Below are 20,194 nucleotides of genomic sequence, written 5' to 3' on the forward strand. Positions count from 1 at the left end.
CTAGGGGAGGTGAGTCCGGCCGCGGCGGCACCGGCGGCTCAGGAGGCGGCGGCTGAGGAGAAAGCGGCCGCGGCGGCTGAGGAGAAAGCGGCCGCGGGGACGGAAGCTGGGTGGGGGGGAGGGGGGGAGACGGAGCAGCCTTGAGCCCTGCGGGGCCGTCGCGCGGGGGACCCACCCGCTCTCCCCCCCAACCCTCAGCAGAAGCAGCCGGCGGCGGGGGCAGGAGTCAGCCCGCTTCCGACCGTACCCCGCCCGCCTCCCGGGGCTCCTATTCTTTGGCCCCGGGACCCTAACCTTCTCCCGGGGCGGTTCCCTCTGTCTGGGCGTCCGAGCGCTGCCCACCTCTTTCATTCCTCCCTGCACCTCCTTCCCTTTACTTTTGCCCCGGCTCTGTTTCTCCTCTCTGTCCTGCTGTCGCCTCCTCTCCTCACTCCAGCCTCCTTCCCTGGCTCATTCTGCCCAGGAAAGTTTAGAACCCCCGCCCCCCCTCCCCAATCAGGTCAACCTGACTAGGAGTAGGGGGAGATGTAGGAAGGCCTGAGAGTTCGAGGGGGGGAAGCTGGAAGCTGGTTTCCCAGATAATTTCCCCCTATCTTCTCCATTTAAGGTGGTGGGAATTTTTTTTAATCGTGTTTTTGAGGAGGTGGTAGGTGTTTAGAAAAGGATGTGGGAATGGAAGGGGTAGATGAGTCAACCTTCTTTCAAGATTCCAAGGGTGGTGTGTTACCAGATCCTTTTCGTGTGTGGAGTTCAGGGGGTCGGGAGGTTTGGCCTTTATTCCCACATTCAAAGTTGGAACCTCCCCCGAATTAAGAATGGAGTTTTAGTACCCACTTGTGGCAGGAATCCTGGGGGGAAGGGGTCCTTTTTTCCTTTTTCTTTTCTTTTTTCTTTTTTTCCCTTTTTTTTCCTTTTGGCAATTCACACCCTTCCACACACGCTCACCCCAAAATTAAAACACCAAGATCCTCTTAACTTGTTTGGATTGACTGATGAAGACATAAAGCCAGTTACGCTCTATGTTTTTTGAGGTGGAGTGAGTGGTTTTTCTTCATTTTTAAATGGCCAAATGACAGCTTGACCCAGTTTGCTTTCCAATCAAAGGGCATTTATTTTGAATGTCTCTTTGTGGCGCAAGAGCCAACGCAAAAATGATGGCGGCTTACAATGGCGGTACATCTGCAGCAGCAGCAGGTCACCACCACCACCATCACCACCACCTTCCACACCTCCCACCTCCTCACCTGCACCACCACCACCACCCTCAACACCATCTTCATCCGGGGTCAGCTGCCGCTGTACACCCTGTACAGCAGCACACGTCTTCGGCAGCTGCGGCAGCCGCAGCAGCGGCTGCAGCTGCAGCCATGTTAAACCCTGGGCAACAACAGCCATATTTCCCGTCACCGGCACCGGGGCAGGCTCCTGGACCAGCTGCAGCAGCCCCAGCTCAGGTACAGGCTGCCGCAGCTGCTACAGTTAAGGCACACCATCATCAGCACTCGCATCATCCACAACAGCAGCTGGATATTGAACCGGATAGACCTATTGGATATGGAGCCTTTGGTGTTGTCTGGTGAGTATCAAAAGAACACAACTTCTTATGGTTTCTTCGGATGGTTGTGATTGGGTGATTCCAACCCTTATGGTTTTCTCCATGTTGACCAAGATGGAGCAAGCTTCTCAACCCAACTGTAGGAAGCCACCCTCATTACGTGGTAAAGAGGCCTCATTCATCGGCTGTCCAGGCTCATGGCAAGTTTGGTGGAGCACCTTCTCATGAGCAACACACATGTTTGTTGTCTACCAGACTTTTCTATTAGAACCTAAGCAAGCCACTGAACACAGGATCAGTAGATGAATGTATGGAATACTAATTCCTACAAAGGTCTTGGTCATCTCATGTGTTTGATTTAGTTTGGATCAGTTGCCCAATGGGATTAAGCGTTAGCAACTGATCCAGACTCAATTCTTTTATAATACTCTTGTCGTTAGGATATACTTTGTGTAACTACTTTCTTATCCTTTCTGTCTTTTCACTCCTTATTTTGTGATCTTGATCTCCAGAAGAAAGGTAGGATTCATAGTTGAACCAGTTAAGATCATTGCTTGAGTGGTTTTATTTTAAACCATAAAGCTACGGTTGGGAAGTATGTAGCTTTAGCCTTTTGATAAGAATGCATTAAATATAGCATCACACATGAGTACCACAAATGAGGTTAGTAGACTAGCTATGCAGTGGCCCACATTCCGTGTAATGTTTTAGTGTCATTTAGTGCCTCTTAAGTTGCTGTTATCTGTTGGTCAGTTGCTATAGTAGGAAATACACTTTTTAAACAAATGACACTACTTTTGCTAGTGCTAGGATATTTGTAAAAGTCTAAAGGCTTCTTAAAACATTTTGATCTATTTGGTCTAACCTTAAAAGGATTAATAGTTTATAATAAAATATGTTTGTTCCTATCAAAACTAGAATGAACTATTTTCTCCCAAGGACTAATGATTCCACTTTGGATAGATGAATTGATATTTTCAGTGCATTCAAAAATTGATTCTTGTTACTACCTAGAAAAGCCCCCATTACCACAGGCAAATGAACTCTTTGGAACTAGCCTGGTAAATATCCCCTTTTGTCATTGTTTTTGAGGCTAAAAATGATAGGCACATCGTTTATGCATTTTAACTGGCCATTGTATTTATATTTCAGATTTGATAATCTAGGCTACTAAGTGATCTCATCATTTTTTAAACTAGTAGTGTCTGGTGTTTGCTCAGCTAGTCTCCAAGCAAGTTTCTGCTGCAGCACGGTCCTTTCTCCAAGGTGTGTGCGATTCCAGGTGGGAAAGAGTATAGCTGGCAATGGTGCCTCTCTGTCATTTTGCTCAGGGACCTGCCTGTTCCTGCCTTCCTCTCTTCTCTTCTATAGACTATCTCAGAGATTTAACTGTGAACTTCCTATCCTTGCCTAACTCTTGAGGATTTCCAAGCTTTGGTTGGGCGATGGAGCAAACAGGAAAACGGTTGTTCCTTGGTGTAGATTTTGTCATTGATTTACTAATAACTTTCAGCACTTATTTGGATCTTCTTAGATCTGGATGCTTGCTTGCTTTTTTAGTGCCTTACGTGCAATGTTAAAAACTGGGGATACTGAAAGGGAAATGGGTTGCAGCATTCTTGAGTATATTCTAAAGGCATTTTTCACTTACATGTCTATCAAAAAGTGATGTGACTTGTAGCAGTTTTAACTTCAAGTTGGTGGCAAAGGAAGATTTTTAAACTTTATTATTTTTAAGGAAGGGGCAATAAAGAACTGGAGTACTGAAACATCTCACACAGCAAACATTCTGCTAGTGGGTACTATGAATCACTGATATCTGAAAGCCCAATGTATTTGATTTGAATCCATTCTAAAGTTCTTTAATTGATTGACTGCTCTACCACCTATGGAGTTTGTCTCATATACTTAAAGTACTCCTTTGTGTACCATCTTATTTCAGGTTTGCTGTGTGTCACTGAGTACATTCGTAAGCCCCTTGAGGGTAAGGATAGTCTTGTTGTAATCCTTTTCTCCTTGGCACCTAGCACAGTGCTTTAGCATCTATACTGCTTGGTTAATTGATCTAGTCAGGTCCTTCTTTGTTTTGGCTTAAACAACAGAAAATTATCTATTACAGTTCTGGAGGCTAGATATCCAAGATTAAGGTGCAGGCTTGGTTTTTTTTTGAGGCCTCTCTCCTTGGCTTGTAGATGGCCACCCTCCTTCTGCGTCCTCATGTGATTTGGGTCTTTGGTTTTGTTTTTTTTTTTAACCGAGTTTTTCTAGTTAACTGCATTGAGTGTTTTCATCAGCTATTACAGGTGAAATACAATTTGGTATGAAAAAGGAAAGAGTTTCAGGTGTATGTTTTGTATGCAAATACTTTCCTATTTTTATATTTACTTGTCAGTGACTTCCTGTCTGAATTGCTTATTAGATTTGAAATTTAACTGTTGTATGACCTAAGTAAGACTGTTTAGAGGTTTGAAAACCAAACTACAGGGAATTGCACTAGTATTCTGGAACCCAAGGTAAAGGAATTACTGAATTTTATTTTATTTTTTTTACTTTTTAATTAAAAAGAATTTTTATTTTTAGTTTAGAAAGCACCTTATGAATTGGAAACAACTTTTTTCTAAAATGATTAAAATGGAACGTAAAGATTTTCTCCCAGTGATGCATCATTGATTCAAACCACCGTATAACTAACTACCTGGGTATTATAAGATTCATTTAATTCAAACATATATTCATTTAATGCATTTTGCAAGTATTCTTCTGGCATAGCATATGACAAGAAACTGTATTTGCCCCCATTTCCTTGGGGACATACACCCAGCAGTAATAACTGATGGCTACAAAAGCAGCATGCAATTTTGAGAGGGATTGTTGTTTTTCCATGTAGACAAGGAGAGATATTTGTAGAAGTGATGCAGCATTTTACCAGATTTATCACTGAACAATTCAGTCTAGCTGATTTTATTTATCTTTCTGCTGAATTTAACTAGTGGAATAACTTATCAGTATTGGACAGTTGTGTAAAATAGTGAATTACTCATTAGCTTGCTGGTAAAGATGGTGCTGTGACAGTTCAATTAAGGTTTCATTAACAACTGTCTGCTGTATTTTATCTCAAAGTAAGAATTCCAGTTTACCTGGTAATGTGATTGTGGGATAGCCTGAGATACATTTGTTGCCACTGATAGAATGTTGTTTATGGGTTATCAAAATGTCATATATAATTTGACCGTCTTTATGAGACTCACAGCTTCCAAACACCCACATGGACATTTTCATAATGCAAAAACAAAACAACCCACAAATAGTAACTTCAGTCAGTGTAATATAAATCTTCCTTTTTGTCTGTAGTTCACATTTGCCAGAGGAAAATGCTTTGGGACAAAGAGTTTCAGGGGCTCATGAAGTATATAATGTTGAAAGTTGGAGGAAGTTAACCACATGAGAGTGGTTTGAGGGCCGCTACACCTAGGCAGTTTTGTCATTGGCCACTTAACATATCAGAGATGGAGTTAATGACACATATTGCCACCTTGGTAAAAGTGAGTCTGGGAAAAGCTCTTTTGTAAAATTAGCGTTTTGGTTTGTGACTTGTCTGATTACTAAAGCCTGGGATTCACTTGCACTTTTGCCTTTTTGTACTCCAAGTAATGCTGGAGGTCTTTGAATTTTTTTATCCTAATAACTTCAGCAGGTTACTTTTATCTTTCAAAACTATAGTGGTGGTTACTTACTAGCTCTGTGAGCTTGATAAATTATTTGACCTCTCTGTTCCTCATCTATAAAATGGGGATAATAGTAGTACTTATCTCAGGATTGGTGTGAAGATTAAGTGAGGTAATTCTTGTAAACCAAGGAGTACACTGTCTAGCACACAGTAAGCATCAATAAGTGTTAGTTGTTTTTATTGTAGTTATTGTTGGTAGAAAAATCAAGCTGTTGTGTTAACGTGCAATGAAGTGTCTTCATAGATTGTCAGATTTATCAGGTGAAATCAGCATGCAGACTATTTTTGGAGGCATGACTCTAAATAACATAGTGTGTCCCCTCAGTTATACTGTATACCAGGGAGATTAAAAAAAAGGTTGAATTTAAAGCCAAGGGAAAAATACTCTGTGCTGTCCTGTCCATTAATTAAAAACAAACAAAAATAATACACATTTGTATGGACTTTATAGGTGTTCTAGTCAGATCATCTGAACTCCAAAGTATTATGGATTTATATACAGGGAAGAAATTAATGTTTTCTTTTCAGAATGTAACAAATGAAAGACATCCTTATTGTTGAAGTTCAGCTTTAGTAGAAATTTAATTTGCTTATGTTTGGATGAAAAAGTATGAATTGCTAAAGATCCCAGTGAAGTGGGAGAAATATGCTGATTTAACAAAAAAATTATTCAGTATAAACCCTTGTGCATGGTGGAGATTGCCTAGCTTACTCATCTTGTGAAAATGAGAGGCATTGTGTTTTCTCCTGTCTTCTTACTCCACATAGCAAACTGTAATTTAGGAAAATGGAGAATGCTTTTGGAATATGTTTGGGGAAAATCCTGGAGTAAGTTGCATCAGAAAGAGTAGTATGCTAAAGTGTATTTTGTTATTAACTATGTTTTACAGGTTAAGAATCTGTAGTATTGAGAAGTTTCTCCACCATCAGCCAAGATTAACAGCCACAGCTGGATTCTTTGGGGGGGGGTCTGTTTTGTGAAAAGAGATTTGAAGAAGCAGAGCCTGTAACGTAAAAAGGAAACGGTTGCTCTTCTAGACATAACAAAGCATCCGTGTGAAACTAGAAATGTGGAAATCTGTATTGTTAATTTTAACTACAGACGAACTTACTTTTAGAAACTGCAGGTTCATGATCATAAAGTAGAGAAAGCAAAGAGTAGAGAATAAAACTAACAGTCTAATGATACTGCACCCACTTCTTGGTGGTTGAAACTCCACAGCTTGTAACACTGCAAGTCGTTTTGTAGTTAGACTCCTGAAAAGATTATCCAAATTATGTTCAGAAAACAAAAAACAAAGCCACAGCACAAAAAATAAACTTGTTTTATTCTTAGGGAGAAATTTCATGTTATACTGTCAAATATTATTTTAGAAAAAAAGACAAATATTTTTTATTAAAAAAGATATTTCAGAAACATTGCCTTTTCAAACAAGCTAAGACAATATCCCTCAGAATTATATGCCATATTTTTAGCTATCAGTGTCACTGGGCATGTGTCCTGAAAGAGATACGGGGGCAGGCATAGTTCTCTTTCATATGCTAGACTAGAAAAAAAATTTGTAAATGCATAAATGCATTAACCAAATATATGTTTGAATTTAAATTCTGGATGTTTACCTTCAAAGCACAGGGAGCTATAGATATAAAAAATCCTCTAATGGAGTACTGGAATGTTCCATTGTCTTCATAACTTGGAGTGTCAGAGTTTTCTCTGACTTCTATATTGTAAAATTAAGTGGCTATTGGTGGTTTTTATTAGATTTATTGATGTCTGAGCAATTCAAGAATTAACTGTTCATGTACTGTGTATTTCCTTAATATGTTTTTTTGGTTTCTTTGATGAAGAGTGTCAAGGCCAAAGAAACTTTTTCATTTGTCATCCAACCAATAAATGGACAGAAGCTGTTAGAAGCTCTTTAATTATGAGTCTGTTTGAGTTTTAGTCCTGAGTCCCTTTGCCTCCATTCTACTCCAGTGACTTATTTGTTGATTGGGCCACCTAATATAGGTCAATAAGGACTTCCTAACTAAAATAGCTTGTCAGTGTGATCCTGTTGTTGCTGAGGGGTAACAGAGTGCCTGAGGCAACAGTTGTAACACTGTCAGTGAGCATGTAACAAGTCTTGATAGACACTGTCAGTAGTTGTAAGGTACCTAGTCTAGAAACAGAAAAAACTGATACTCTGGCATTATGGAAAGATGACTTCTAAGTGAACTCTACTGAGATTGAACTTTAACAATTAGTTGTAATGGTGTGAGTAGAGAGAGTATATAGGGGGATGTCTGCCATTGATAATGATTGGTGCTCTTTACCTAAACCCAGTTTTGAAATAGTTTGACTAATTGAGTCATGTCTACTGTGAGGCAGTGAAAGCTTTTAACACTTTTGGAACTCACTAGTCTATATATTTTTATTGTCAGTTTGCTGTGGACCGGCACTTTCGCATGCACTAAATGGGGATATTTAGTTTTATAAATAATTTTGTGAACCTCTATTAAACTGCTGTTGGTGTTGTCTGCATTGTGCTTAGTACTGAGGTAGAGGGATGTTTAAGTCATATTGCCTTGGCTGAGTTGACAGTCAGAGAGTAAACAATATAAAAAATGACACATGCCTACTCTCAGGATGTCCTCAGCCTTGGTGGAGAGGTGAAACTAAATTTGAAACCATTAAAAAAAGAATATATTCTTTTCAGGCCAGGTGTGGTGGCTCACACCTGTAACCCCAGCACTTTGGGAGGCTGAGGCAGGCAGATCATCTGAGGTCAGGAGTTCAAGACCAGGCTGACCAACATGGTGAAACCCCATCTCTGCTAAAAATACAAAATTAGCCAGGTGTGGTGGCTCATACCTGTAATCCCAACTACTCAGGAGGCTGAGGCAGGAGAATTGCTTGAACCTGGTAGGCGGAGGTTGCAGTGAGCCAAGATCGCACCATTGCACTCCAGCCTGGTCAACAAGAGTGAAACTCTGTTTCAAGTTCTTACAACATTAGTTTATTATGTGTTACTATTTGGCAGGCACTGTGCTGGAGATAAGGATTAAAGGTGATTATGACCTGGTGGGGGAAATAGATTTATAATTCAGTGCCATAAATGCAGCAATAGAGATAGTCACTGGACGTTAAGGGAGTGCAGAGGAGGGATTTCTATGGAAGGTATGGATGCTTCCTAAAATAGGTAATTCTTCAGTGAGCTTTAAGAACGAGAGTCAACCAGTGGTGAAGGGCAGTCTAGGTGGAAGGGCCTATATGCAGGAGACTACAGACTGGAGATGCTGAAAGTGCAGTGCAGTGGGTGGTAGGAGGTGTAAGCTAGAGCTCAATCATGAAGAGGTTGGAATGTCATGCTTAAGGCTTGAGGCACTAAAACCAGCTTTTTATTAATAGAGCATATGTATACATATAGCACATAAACAGTTATATAGCATATCTATGGTAAGGGGAATAATTAGGAAAAAAGCCTAAGAAGGCTCCTTAGGCAAGTAATGATGAGAAAAGGTTGAAATACTGCAAATGGCAACTACTGAAAGTTTTTAAGAGAGACTTGGTCAGATTTAATTTTTTTTTTGGGGGGGTATGTAAAATAGAGTGAACTGAAATCTGTCTGAGTCTTAGGGAATGTTCTCAGTTTTAGGTGGAAGAAGCTACTGGAAGCAGAACTAAAGGGCAGTCAGGAAAATGTGTTTACAGTGATTGACAACCTAAATATGGCAGAAGATTGTTAGGAAAATGGGTGTGATCTTTGGTGCCAATAAAAAGTCAAAGAAAGCTGGGTGTGGTGGTTCACACCTATAATCCCAGCACTTTGGGTGGCTGAGGTGGGCATATCACTTGAGCCCTAGAGTTCGAGACCAGCCTGAGCAACATAGTGAAACCCCATCTCTACTAAAAATACAAAAAAAAAAAAAAAAGAAAAAAAGTTAGCCTGGCGTGGTGGCATGCACTTGTAATCCCAGCTACTCAGGAGGCTGGGGTTGCAGTGAGCTGATAACACACCACTGCACTCCAGCCTAGGTGACGGAGCCAGAACCTGTCTCCAAAAAAAAAAGTCAAAGAAAATTAAGATGGAGAAAAGGCCGTTGTATTTAATAAGTAGATCATTGATGGCATTTGAGAGAATGATTGTATTTGTTTTTCCCTATAATGTGTATGTTTGATTCTAAAAAATGCCTTAAGTATTATTTTTTATAATTTTATTTTTTAATTATTAGTACAGTTCTTCCAAATCTCGGGGGGGTTTTTGTTATTGTTGTTGTTTTAGTTTAAAAATCAGAGCAGTTGATGTTTGTCATGTTCAAGGTGCGATGATTTTTTTTTAACAGTAGGGTAATAGAATAATAAACTACACTTGTTAGGAGTCAAGGTTCTGTTCCTAGCCTTGCTGCCAACAACTCTGTGACCGTGGTAAGGTTATTTAAACTTTCTGAGCCTTGGTTTTCTCATTTATGAAATCCTATGTTTCCTAAGATTCTATTATAAAATTAATATTTGTATGGCATAGTGGCATTGTTTGTGGGCAATGGAGTTTGCTAGTGACCACAAGACAACTTTCTCTCTTCAGGATTACAGTGTTGAATAGCTTCTAAAATTGTTTCAAGGAGGAATGAGAGAAATGTCACCCTGTTCCAGTGTGGTGGCTTTTATAGAGTTTTCTAATTTGAGATTAGATTTTAAATGTTCAGTTTGTTCAAGAGACTCATTTTTTTCTGTGACTGACTTATTGGTAAGAATTATACATGTAGTTCAGTTGTGGAGGAGAGAAGGCCTATTTGCAAATGAGCAATCAATTTCTTCCTACATGTCTATTTGATACTACTAGTTTCCTGATAATATTTACCTTTTTAGTGTTTTAGACTTTAAAAATTTGCATAGTTTCTTAAAAGTCTCATAATAGTTTTCTTATAATATTTTGAGTGATTTAAAAATTTTTAAATAAAATTTGATGTTCAGTATTTTGTCACCTCTTTGTGTGTGAGAAATCAGGTACTTGGGGGCCAGTGCTTACATTAATTTGCAAATTTCTTTAAAACAAGTTTCTTTCCAGGAATCTCTTAAATTCTGAATTTGGATAAGATACTTAGTAGTTTGCATGTGGGCCTTCCAGAAAAGGAGCTTTGACATGGCTTGAAGGCTGTAGTAGTTTAGGACTTACAGTGCCCAGAGACAGAGAATGACTTCCTAAAGCTCTTGTACAAGAGGAAGGGAGTTTTTGTAGACATCCTCAGCAAACCAGCAGTGCTAATCTATTATATACATGGTGAAAGCCATCTATGTAATCTTAAATTTTCTAGTAGCCATAGTAAAAAATGTAAAAAGAAAACAGGTGAAATTGGCTGGGCACGGTGGCTCATGCCTGTAATCCCAGCATTTTGGGAGGCCAAAGCGGGCAGATCATAAGGTCAAGGGATCAAGACCATCCTGGCCAACATGGTGAAAACCCATCTCTACTAAAAATACAAAAATTAGATAGACGTGGTGGCATGCACCTGTCAGTCCCAGCTACTTGGGAGGCTAAGGAAGGAGAATTGCTTGAACTCGGGAGGCGGAGGTTGCAGTGAACTGAGATTGTGCCACTGCACTCTGGCCTGGGTGACAGATCGAGACTCCGTCTTTAAAAAAAAAAAAAAGAAAGAAACAGGTGAAATTAATTTTATTAATGTATTTTGACTCTATATCCAATATATTATCATTTCAACATGTATTCACTATAAAAATTATTAATGATCTATATTTTTTTCCATACTAAGTCTGCAAAATCACTGTGTTCATGCTTACAATATGTCTCAGTTTGGTCTAGCCACATTTTGAGTGCTCTCTAGCCACATGTGACTATTGACTACCCTGCTGACCAGCACCAGCATAGTTCTAGAGTCTTTGGCTTTTGTGGTTTTGTTTTATTTTGTTTTGTTTTGTTTTTTCTTTTGAGAGTCTCGCTCTGTCACCACACCTGGCTAATTTTTTTATTTTTTAATTTTTTTTTAGAGACAGGGTCTCACTTTGTTGCCCAGGCTAATCTCAAACTCCTGGGCACAAGCCATCCACTCACCTTGACCTCCCAAAGTGCTGGGATTACAGGCGTGAGCCGCCACACCTGGCTTCTCTTTGGCTTTTATTGGATTATATACTCATTTCTGAACCAATCCACTGTCAATGAAGATAAGATTACTTTTGGAGCAATCAGATCCACTCCTGGACCTGGAGATGGAGTCAGTTTTAAATGGGAGGGATGAATACCAGCAGTAAATGCCAGGAAGGCAGTCATTAAAGACCGAGATAATGCATTTGTCTAACTTACGTCAGACTCAGAAGAACTTGACTGGGTACACTTATGGAACATACTGGAATAATGATCTCTGTGGAGAAGTCCTGTCTGCCCTGAGTTATTTGGAGGCATTTTTCCTTTTCTTTTCTGAAGCTTTGTTTGCCTAAAGTAGCAGAAGGTGGAATTGGTACCTGATCCTTGCCATGTTTGCTTTCCTTCCCAGTTAGAACAGACATCTCCCATTGATTTCTTTTCCTCTCCATGTTTTGGTTTTGTTATCCGGATAGGGTTCTCAGTCTTGTTTTCAATTTAAGTAGTATAGAGCTCAGTAGTGTCAGGCAGCAGACTTCTTATGGGGGAATGGACAACACAGAAACTTTTTGTTTATCCATTCTTTGACCTAAAATTCTTGCTCTGAGCTACAGAGAAAAGGAGAGAAGAGACATTTGAACAAATAGATAAAATTAGTAATTTGACCCAGATTACAGCTTTTTTTTTTCCATCTGCATGGATAAAAATCATCCTCAATTTACATAAGCAGGTGATTTTTCTTACATGCTAATTTTCTTAATGTACCATGGCAGAGCGTTGCAGATTTGCAAATTGTGTAAGTTAATTGAAATAAAACAGGTGACTTTATTTCACTGTATTATCTTACCAGTACAAAAGTACCCAAAGGGTGCAATTTTCAGGTAATTGTTTCATTGCACATCTAAATTAACAGGCAGCCTGGTGCAGAGGTTTTTTTTTTCCCCACCTTCTTCTCCACTTCCCTCTCTTCCAATTTTTAAAAATAGGAAACTATTGATTTCTATATTTACTTCAGAGCTGGAAATTTAGTAATACAGATGTAGAGGAAATTTGAGCTTTATTAAAAGCTATGAAAATTTGCAAGTAATGTGGGTATTATGCAGAAGAGGCTTGGTTTGGGTTTGAATTGCCTTAGAGAATTATGTGAGCATCTTCAACTATGTTTAACTGATTGGCTTCCTCTGTGTCCATTTTCTCAGGTTTTGCATATTATAGTAATTGGGGTTATTCTGAAGTTAACTGGGTGTATACCACAACAAATGTTCAAAGTAAACATTGACAGGCATTCTTTTAAAAACACAAGCTATTGAATTATAAGACTATTTAAAACATGTTAATAAAATAGAAATTTTAGAAAGGAGGACAAATCTCAACCAACAAAGCAACTTTTTTTAAGACTTATTAAACTTAATAATTACTGTTATTTAATATCTCAGATGTTATAATATTATTCACTTAGTGATAGGTACAGGGATTAAATTATATTCCTTATAGCTTTGAAATAATGACTTGGAAAAGAATCATAATTTTGAGCTGGTAAAAGTGGGGCCAGTCTTTTTTCAGTTTAAAGAAAAATTGTTTAGAAGAACTTTTAGAACAAAAGCAGTTAAAGAGTGACCTGAAGAGAACAACATTTAACACTTAAAGGGATAGTATGATTTAGTAGTTAAGAGTCTATACTCTGTCTGGGCACATTGGCTCATGCCTGTAATCCCAACGCTTTGGGAGGCTGAGACCAGAGGATTGCTTGAGCCCTGGGCTGTGTAGCAAGAGCTCATCTCTACAGAAAATAAAAAATAAAAATTAGCTGGTGTGGTGGCACACACTTGTATTCCCAGCTACTTGAGAGGATAACTCTCTCTAAATCCTAGCTCTGCCCCTCATTATCTGTGGGTAAATTATTTTATCTCTGAGTACCTCATGATCTTCATGTGTATAGCAGGGATAGTGATAGTATTCCAATAATTGTAAGGTGGTTGTGGGGATTATTTTTATTTATTTATTTTTGAGACCAAGTCTCCCTCTGTCACCCGGCTGGAGTGCAGTGGCACGATCTTGGCTCACTGCAACCTCTGCCTCCCAGGTTCAAGCGATTCTCCTGCCTCAGCCTCCCGAATAGCTGGGACTACAGGTGAACGCCACCATGCCCATCTAATTTTTGTATTTTTAGTAGAGATAGGGTTTCAGCATGTTGGCCAGGATGGTCTTGATCTCTTGACCTTGTGATCTGCCCACCTCAGCCTCCCAAAATACTGGGATTATAGGCATCAGCCACTGTGCCAAGCTGGATTTCCTTTTTTTTCTTTTTAAGAGATGGAATCTTGCTCTGTTGCCCAGGCTGGAGTGTTAGTGGTTACTTCAACTCTTGGGCTCAAGTGATTCTCCCACCTCAGCCTCCTGAGTAGCTGATACTGTAGGGTACGATCCACTATACCCAGCTGACTTTTTTATTTTTTAAGAGGTGGTGGTCCTGGAATTCTTGCCAGGTTGTCCAGGCTGGTCTCAAACTCCTGGCCTCAAGCAGTTCTCCCACCTCAGCCTCCCAAGTAGCTGGGATTATAGACATGAGCCCCTGCGTCTGGCTGTTGTAAGAATTAAATGAATTATTATATATTTAAAGTCTTAGAGCTATACTTGGTATTATGTAAATGTTAGCTATCATAATTATTATTACTGGTTTCAGTATAAGTGAAAAAAATAGTACCTCCTGAAAACTTATTAATTTAGGGAAAATAACCAGCTTTTATGTGATGGTTGACAGGTATCAGGTATGTGACTTCACCAGAGATCTTTTTTTCTGATTAACTCCATCCAACTGTTTTTGAAAAATTCATTCAAATTCTAGAATCCTTTCCAAATGTAAAATTCTTTTAGCACATAAAAGGAAGGTTTTTTTCTTTGTTTTTCACCCTCTTCCCTATTATTAGAGTAATAGTATGTTTATTATAGGACCCTTGAAAAACACAGAAAAGCCGAAAGGAAGAACAGTTTGTAACCTACAACTCAGAGATAACCACTGATAGCATTTTGGTGTATTGTTTACAAGACTTTTACCTGGAATATGTGGATATGTTTGTAGTATTATTTAGAGTTGGGATTATGATCACACTGTATTTACAATTTTGTATCCTGTTTGTTTCACTAACATTGCAAAATGAGATTTTGGCCATTTGTTTTGAGCGCTTTTTCATTTCCACCAGCCTAGAGCTCTGACTCAAAGAAACTAGAGAGTTAGAAGATACTTTAGAATGCATTCTAGACTAGCTGCTTCATTTTATAAATGGGAAAATTAAGACCCAGAGAAGCTAAGAGATTTGTTCAATGTTGCACAGCTGGTTGGGGGCTGAGCCAGAGTTTTGGTGTTTTGCTGCTTTACTAGTAATACCTGTCCAACTAAATGCCTATTGAAAATGGAGGAAGTGTTCTTATAAAAACAAAACAAGTAAAAAACAAAAACTCTGTAAATTAAACCAGGAACGCGCATCTGAAAAAAACTATGGAATATTTAGATTAATCTGTTGGTTATTTTGTGTGGGCCAGTGACTCCAAGTTTTCTGATTAAATGTCACATACTACAAGATTTTTGGTGAAGAACAACTCAGTCTTTTCATGTTATATGTAACTAAGTTGTATATCTATTTTGAGCATATTCTCTCACTTATTTTTTGAAAAGTTTTAAACCTCAGGAAATTTGAAAGAATTGTATGGTATATTCGGAAAACACCCTTCTAGATTAACATTTTGTGACTCTTGCATTACCTACTTTGAGGCTATTTCTACAGAACTTGTGGAGATTGGGTTATGATTAATTTAAGACTTATACAATGTGTTAAGAAATTTGTGGTCACTGCATAAACTCACTGTTCCATGTAATGAATTTTGTAAGCCGTCTAACTAGAGAAGGAACTCGAAGTTTTAAAGCTTGTGACTATTTTGGAATGCTATTTATTCTCAATAGTTAAAACAAAATTCAGTGTGAATCAAATGTGTAACTGAAACATGTACCAGTCAAAACTAAGCTTCAGGCGGTATAGAAATATTCCATTCTACAAAAGTTTTCTTTTTTGTGGTTTTTAATCTCAGGTTGGGACTTAAGGGAACATTTTCAAAATAATCTAAGATCTGGTTTCACAATTCTGTGACAGAGGACATGATTTTATTGTTGAATTTAAATTTTAAGTTATTGTAGTTTTTTTTTTTTTTAAGTAAATTACCCTAATGGAGTCATATGAGCTGATGATGCCGTGATTTCTGTCACCCAATTCACTGCTCTGTATTTTTCAGTACCAAATAATTCCTTTGTTAAACTCATTTTCAGTAAATGAGCCATTGTTTCCCAAAGGGTAATGATTATTTCTATATATAGTATAAAGCCTTAAGAAATAGATTTTAAAATCTAAAATACTAGTTAATGATTGGAAAAGGTTGAAATTGTCACTATATCAACTGTATGTGTGAAAAGGGCAACTGCTGTGTTTTCTGCCTAGGCTACAATATAAGATGTTTACAAGAAATCAAATGACAGTAAGCCTTTAAAAGTGAGGTCTTTCAGTATAGATGCAAAAAGGGTGGTTCTGTTGAGTCAACCCAGGTATTTCATTACATAGTTTCATAATGTAAACTCCTAGAATGAGGTAGCTGAAGTGCAAATCTAAATGGCCTGTGACAGGTAAGGAATTACATAGACAGCAGTTACTGGATTTCTTGATGCCGTTGATATCAGTATTTACAAATAAATCACTGAGTTCTTAAAGAACCTCAGCAGGAAAGACATTAAAATAGGGACACTGTAATATTTAACTGGTATAGGTGCTGAAGAGCTAGTTATCAGCATATATCACCTTGTCTCTGTAGGTAGCCAAACTTTAAATAACTAGTTTTTATACCTGATTTTCTTTTCCTCTTAAAGTAGATACTTATTCTTGAAGACAATCTGTTTCTGTCTCTCAGTGCTAATGAAAACAAATGCTTATAACCACTTGTGACACGTTCTTTACCCACTGATCCATCAAAAATTATGAGAGTTTTAAAGATCAGGGTCGTGTCTTAGTTGCTTCTTCAGAGCCTAGCATGATCCCAGGCTGGGTGCTTGTTGGTTGTTGAATTGAAAGCTTCTAGGCTGGGCATGGTGGCCCATGAGTATAGTCTCAGCTACTCAGCCTACTTAGGAGGCTAAGACAGGAGGATCTTTTGAACCCAGGAGTTTGGGATTTTAATATGCAATGATTGCTTCTGTGAATAGCCAATGCATCTATCCTGGGTGACATAGCAAGACCCATCTCTATGAAGAAAAGGAAGAAAGTTTCCAATGCTGAGTTTGTATGTGATGGTGACTCTCAAAGAACAGTACTGTTGGCCAGGCACTGTGGCTTACACCTGTAATTCCAGCACTTTGGGAGGCCAAAGCAGGCGGATTGCTTGAGCTCAGGAGTTCAAGACCAGCCTGGGCAACATGACAAAACCCCATCCCTACAAAACATACAAAAATTAGCTGGACATGGTGGTATGTGCCTGTAGTCCCCAGCTACTTGGAAGGCTGAGGAGGGAGCATGGCTTGAGGCCAGGATGCGGAGGTTGCAGTGAGCTGAGATGGTGCCACTGCACTCCAACTTGGGCAACAGAGCCAGATCTTGCCTCAAAAAAAAAAAAGAGTACTATCATTGGGTCTTGCCATTATATATTAAAAGATTCCCATTTCCTCACGCACTGGCAGAATTTTTAATGAGAGAACACTTAGTGGTATTTAGAACCACCCCATAGTAGTGGTTTTGTTTTCTTATGTTTGAATTTTTTTTTTTAAGTAAGAGTGCCCCGCCCCCCTAAAAAAAGTGAGAGTCCTAATCTATAATAAGTATATGGTAACCAACTATATCCAGAAATAGTCCTTTATTTTGAAATGAAATAGTCCTTTATTTGTACTGTTTTCTATAATCTACATAAAGTTAAGAATGCTATTGAATTGTTTAGGGAAAATACCCTTTTCTTTGCAGGACTGTGATCTATGTTAGAAAAATAGAGATCCAGTTAGTAGAAACTGTGTCCAAAGTCTTACCTAATATATCAAAACATACCAAGTAGTCTGTGATACTAGAGTAGAAAAAAAAAGTTCAATTCTAAGCTCCTCATTCTATTTTATAAACTTATGAATAAATGGCAGTTTAGTATATACTAGAGATCCTTTTTCAAATTAGTGAGGAAAGAATGGCTTATTCCAGGGGTATGCTGACATGTGTTTAACAACAGGCTCTCTGAAAAATAAAAAAGCTGTAGTTTGTAGGATTTGCTGATCTCTTGTAATACTCCTATAATGGCCAATTTCAAGCCACTAATGTGAAGCTACTAAATGCTGAATTGGAGAAAGATATGCACTGGCACACTCTTATATAGTATTTTCACCATACAGATAAAATACGTGTTAGATAACCTTAAGAGCATAAATCATAACAAAATAACTAGGGAGTGATAATTCTTGAGTATTTGTTACCTTTGTTTTAAATATGATTTATTTTATTCTGTTTATATAGTTTTTTATGGCTATGTTTCACAAACAGCTTACAAATTTCCAGAAAATGTAAGTCTGTCATAAGCAGTATGCATAGGTTCCAGCACACTAGTTTATTTTGTACCTTTGTTGGGTTACTTAGCAAACAGTGGGGAAGAATAGTTTATATTCATTATGTACAAAAGTAAAGTCCAAGTAGATTAAAGATTTTTTAAAAACAAAGCCAAAAAATAAGGAAATATAACTATTTTTATAGTCTTGGAGGGAAAGACATTAGACTTCAAAGGAAGAAAAGAACATCAGATTTGTCTATGAAGACATCTAAGGTGTATATTTGGTAAAATTCGCCATTAAAAATACCTAAAAGAAAAAACAAAAACTCATATATGTTTTTCAACATATATGAAAAATAAAAGTTAATATCTTTAATATTTAAAGAGCTATCTTTTTTACTTTTTAAAAATAGAGATGGGGTTTCACTATGTTGCCCAGACTGATCTCTAACTCTTCAGCTCAAGTGATCCTTCTGCCTCAGCCTTCCAAAGTGCTAGGATTACAAGCATGAGCCACCACACTCAACCTAAAGAGCTCTTAAATCAACAAGAAATAAACTTGAAGAACCCAACAGAGAATGGGCAAAAGCTAGAGAATGAGCACATAGAAGAAATACATATTGTTAAAAAACATTAAAGAATTTTCACTTTCATTAATAAACATGCAGAAATGAGATAACACTTTTAAACTGCTAGATTGATATTTTAAAGTAATAATCCTCCCTGTTGTTGCAGATGTAGTGAAACACATATACACTTAAATTTTTTATGATAGTGTGGATGGATGGAGTCTTGATTGAAGAGCAGTTTCTCAAAATTGAATGCACACGCTCTTTGGAGAAATCATTGAGCTTAGATACAAAGATATATTTATAAGGATGTTCATTTAATGCTATTTATAATCCTCCCAGATTGAAAGCAACCTAAATCTATGAGTAGTAGAGTGGTCATTTTTGAAATATACCCACAATTTATTAAATGAAAATCTGTATCAGTGATCCCTTAAGGTAGGGTCTGGCTGTGACACCCAGGCTGGAGTTGAATGCAGTCATAGCTCACTGCTGCCTTGAACTCAGCTCAAGCCATCCTCCTGCCTCAGCCTCCTGAGGGCCAGTTAGTTTTAAATAGACTCCTCTAGTGATCAATTTGCTGAGAGTTGGAGATTGAAATACCAGTTTATCCAATTTCAGTGTTTTATCATTCTGTAATTCTATGAGTTATTTTTAAAAGGTATCTATAACCTTATAAGCACATTGAAAAAAGACATTAAAAGAAAATGGTCTTGAACGAACCCAGAGATGATTTTTCTGCTGCCTTAGTTGTGATGCAACAGTGCTAGTGACAAAAGTAGCACCAGCTAATTTGTGTGATATTTCAATGTCACTTGAGTTTCTAATGTGAATTTGAGAGTAATATAAGTTATTATATGATTTGCAGAGGCCTCAGCTGTAAGACATACTTCATGGTATCTACATGTATTCTGAATACCACAGAATATGAAAATGGCTAATGAGAGTGTTAATTCCCTAAAACTCTTAAAACTAGAAATGCAATTTTATTTTTTTAGAAGCTTTATTTTGTCGTTTTACGTTAGAGGAGACACAAGATCATTTTGTCCAGCATACTAGACTAATGCCCTAGTAATTGGTGATTTCCACCTCCAGTTTTTCTATACATGGGATATATTTCTCAAGTCATTATAAAATAATTTTTTTGTTTTGTTTTAGAAAACAGTGCCATCCTGTCAGCTTTAGTTCAAGCAGTTCCTTCCTCATGCTGGACTTTCCATCCATCTAATCCCTGAGCTGGGGTTCCAGACCTGCAGGTGCCTTCTGACCCTTAAAAAAAATGCCATGTACTTTAGTGGGGAAAGTTTGGGAAGTGTTGCCTATTAAAACTGCATGAATAAGACTAGGATATTAAAGTGCCAGAAAGAGAGAACAAGAGAGTTATAGATGGGACAGCCTGTTGGCATTTTTTTTCTGAGGATGTCTAGAATGGTGACTCTGTAATCCTCATTTAGTGGCTTAATTCTGACTTTTATTGCCCTCATGATCAAAAGAGTTCTGTGGCTAATACTAACATTTTGACCATTTCCTATCACTTAGTTCTGTTTTTCTTAATGTAAATACCATTATTGAGCTTCATGTAACACTTAGAAAGTTGCTGAAGATGACTAAAGAGTCTTAAAATGAATGTATAGATTTTTTTTTTTAGTCCTTTTAAAAATCAAAACCTGGTGGCTCACACCTGTAATCCCAGCACTTTGGGAGGCCGAGG

The 20,194-nt window shown here is 38.0% G+C and overlaps 1 protein-coding gene across 3 annotated transcripts in view; it reads left to right on the top strand.

Annotated features, from left to right (window-relative positions):
- The first annotated feature begins 203 nt into the window (after nucleotides 1-203).
- NLK (nemo like kinase) overlaps nucleotides 204-20,194 on the top strand; it is a 154,670-nt gene continuing 134,679 nt past the window's right edge. For 2 of the 3 annotated variants that reach the window (XM_064367632.1, XM_064367633.1), the window contains exon 1: nucleotides 204-1,576. In XM_064367632.1, coding sequence (XP_064223702.1) covers nucleotides 1,119-1,576 — 458 coding nt within the window. In that variant the 5' untranslated portion in view covers nucleotides 204-1,118. The remainder of the gene's footprint in view (nucleotides 1,577-20,194) is intronic. The other variant, XM_064367634.1, reaches the window with a different exon arrangement.

The sequence above is a fragment of the Aotus nancymaae genome, unplaced genomic scaffold (assembly GCF_030222135.1).
Source record: "Aotus nancymaae isolate 86718 unplaced genomic scaffold, 86718_ANA_hifiasm-v0.15.2.pri h1tg000072l, whole genome shotgun sequence".
NCBI classification, from domain to species: Eukaryota; Metazoa; Chordata; class Mammalia; order Primates; family Aotidae; genus Aotus; species Aotus nancymaae.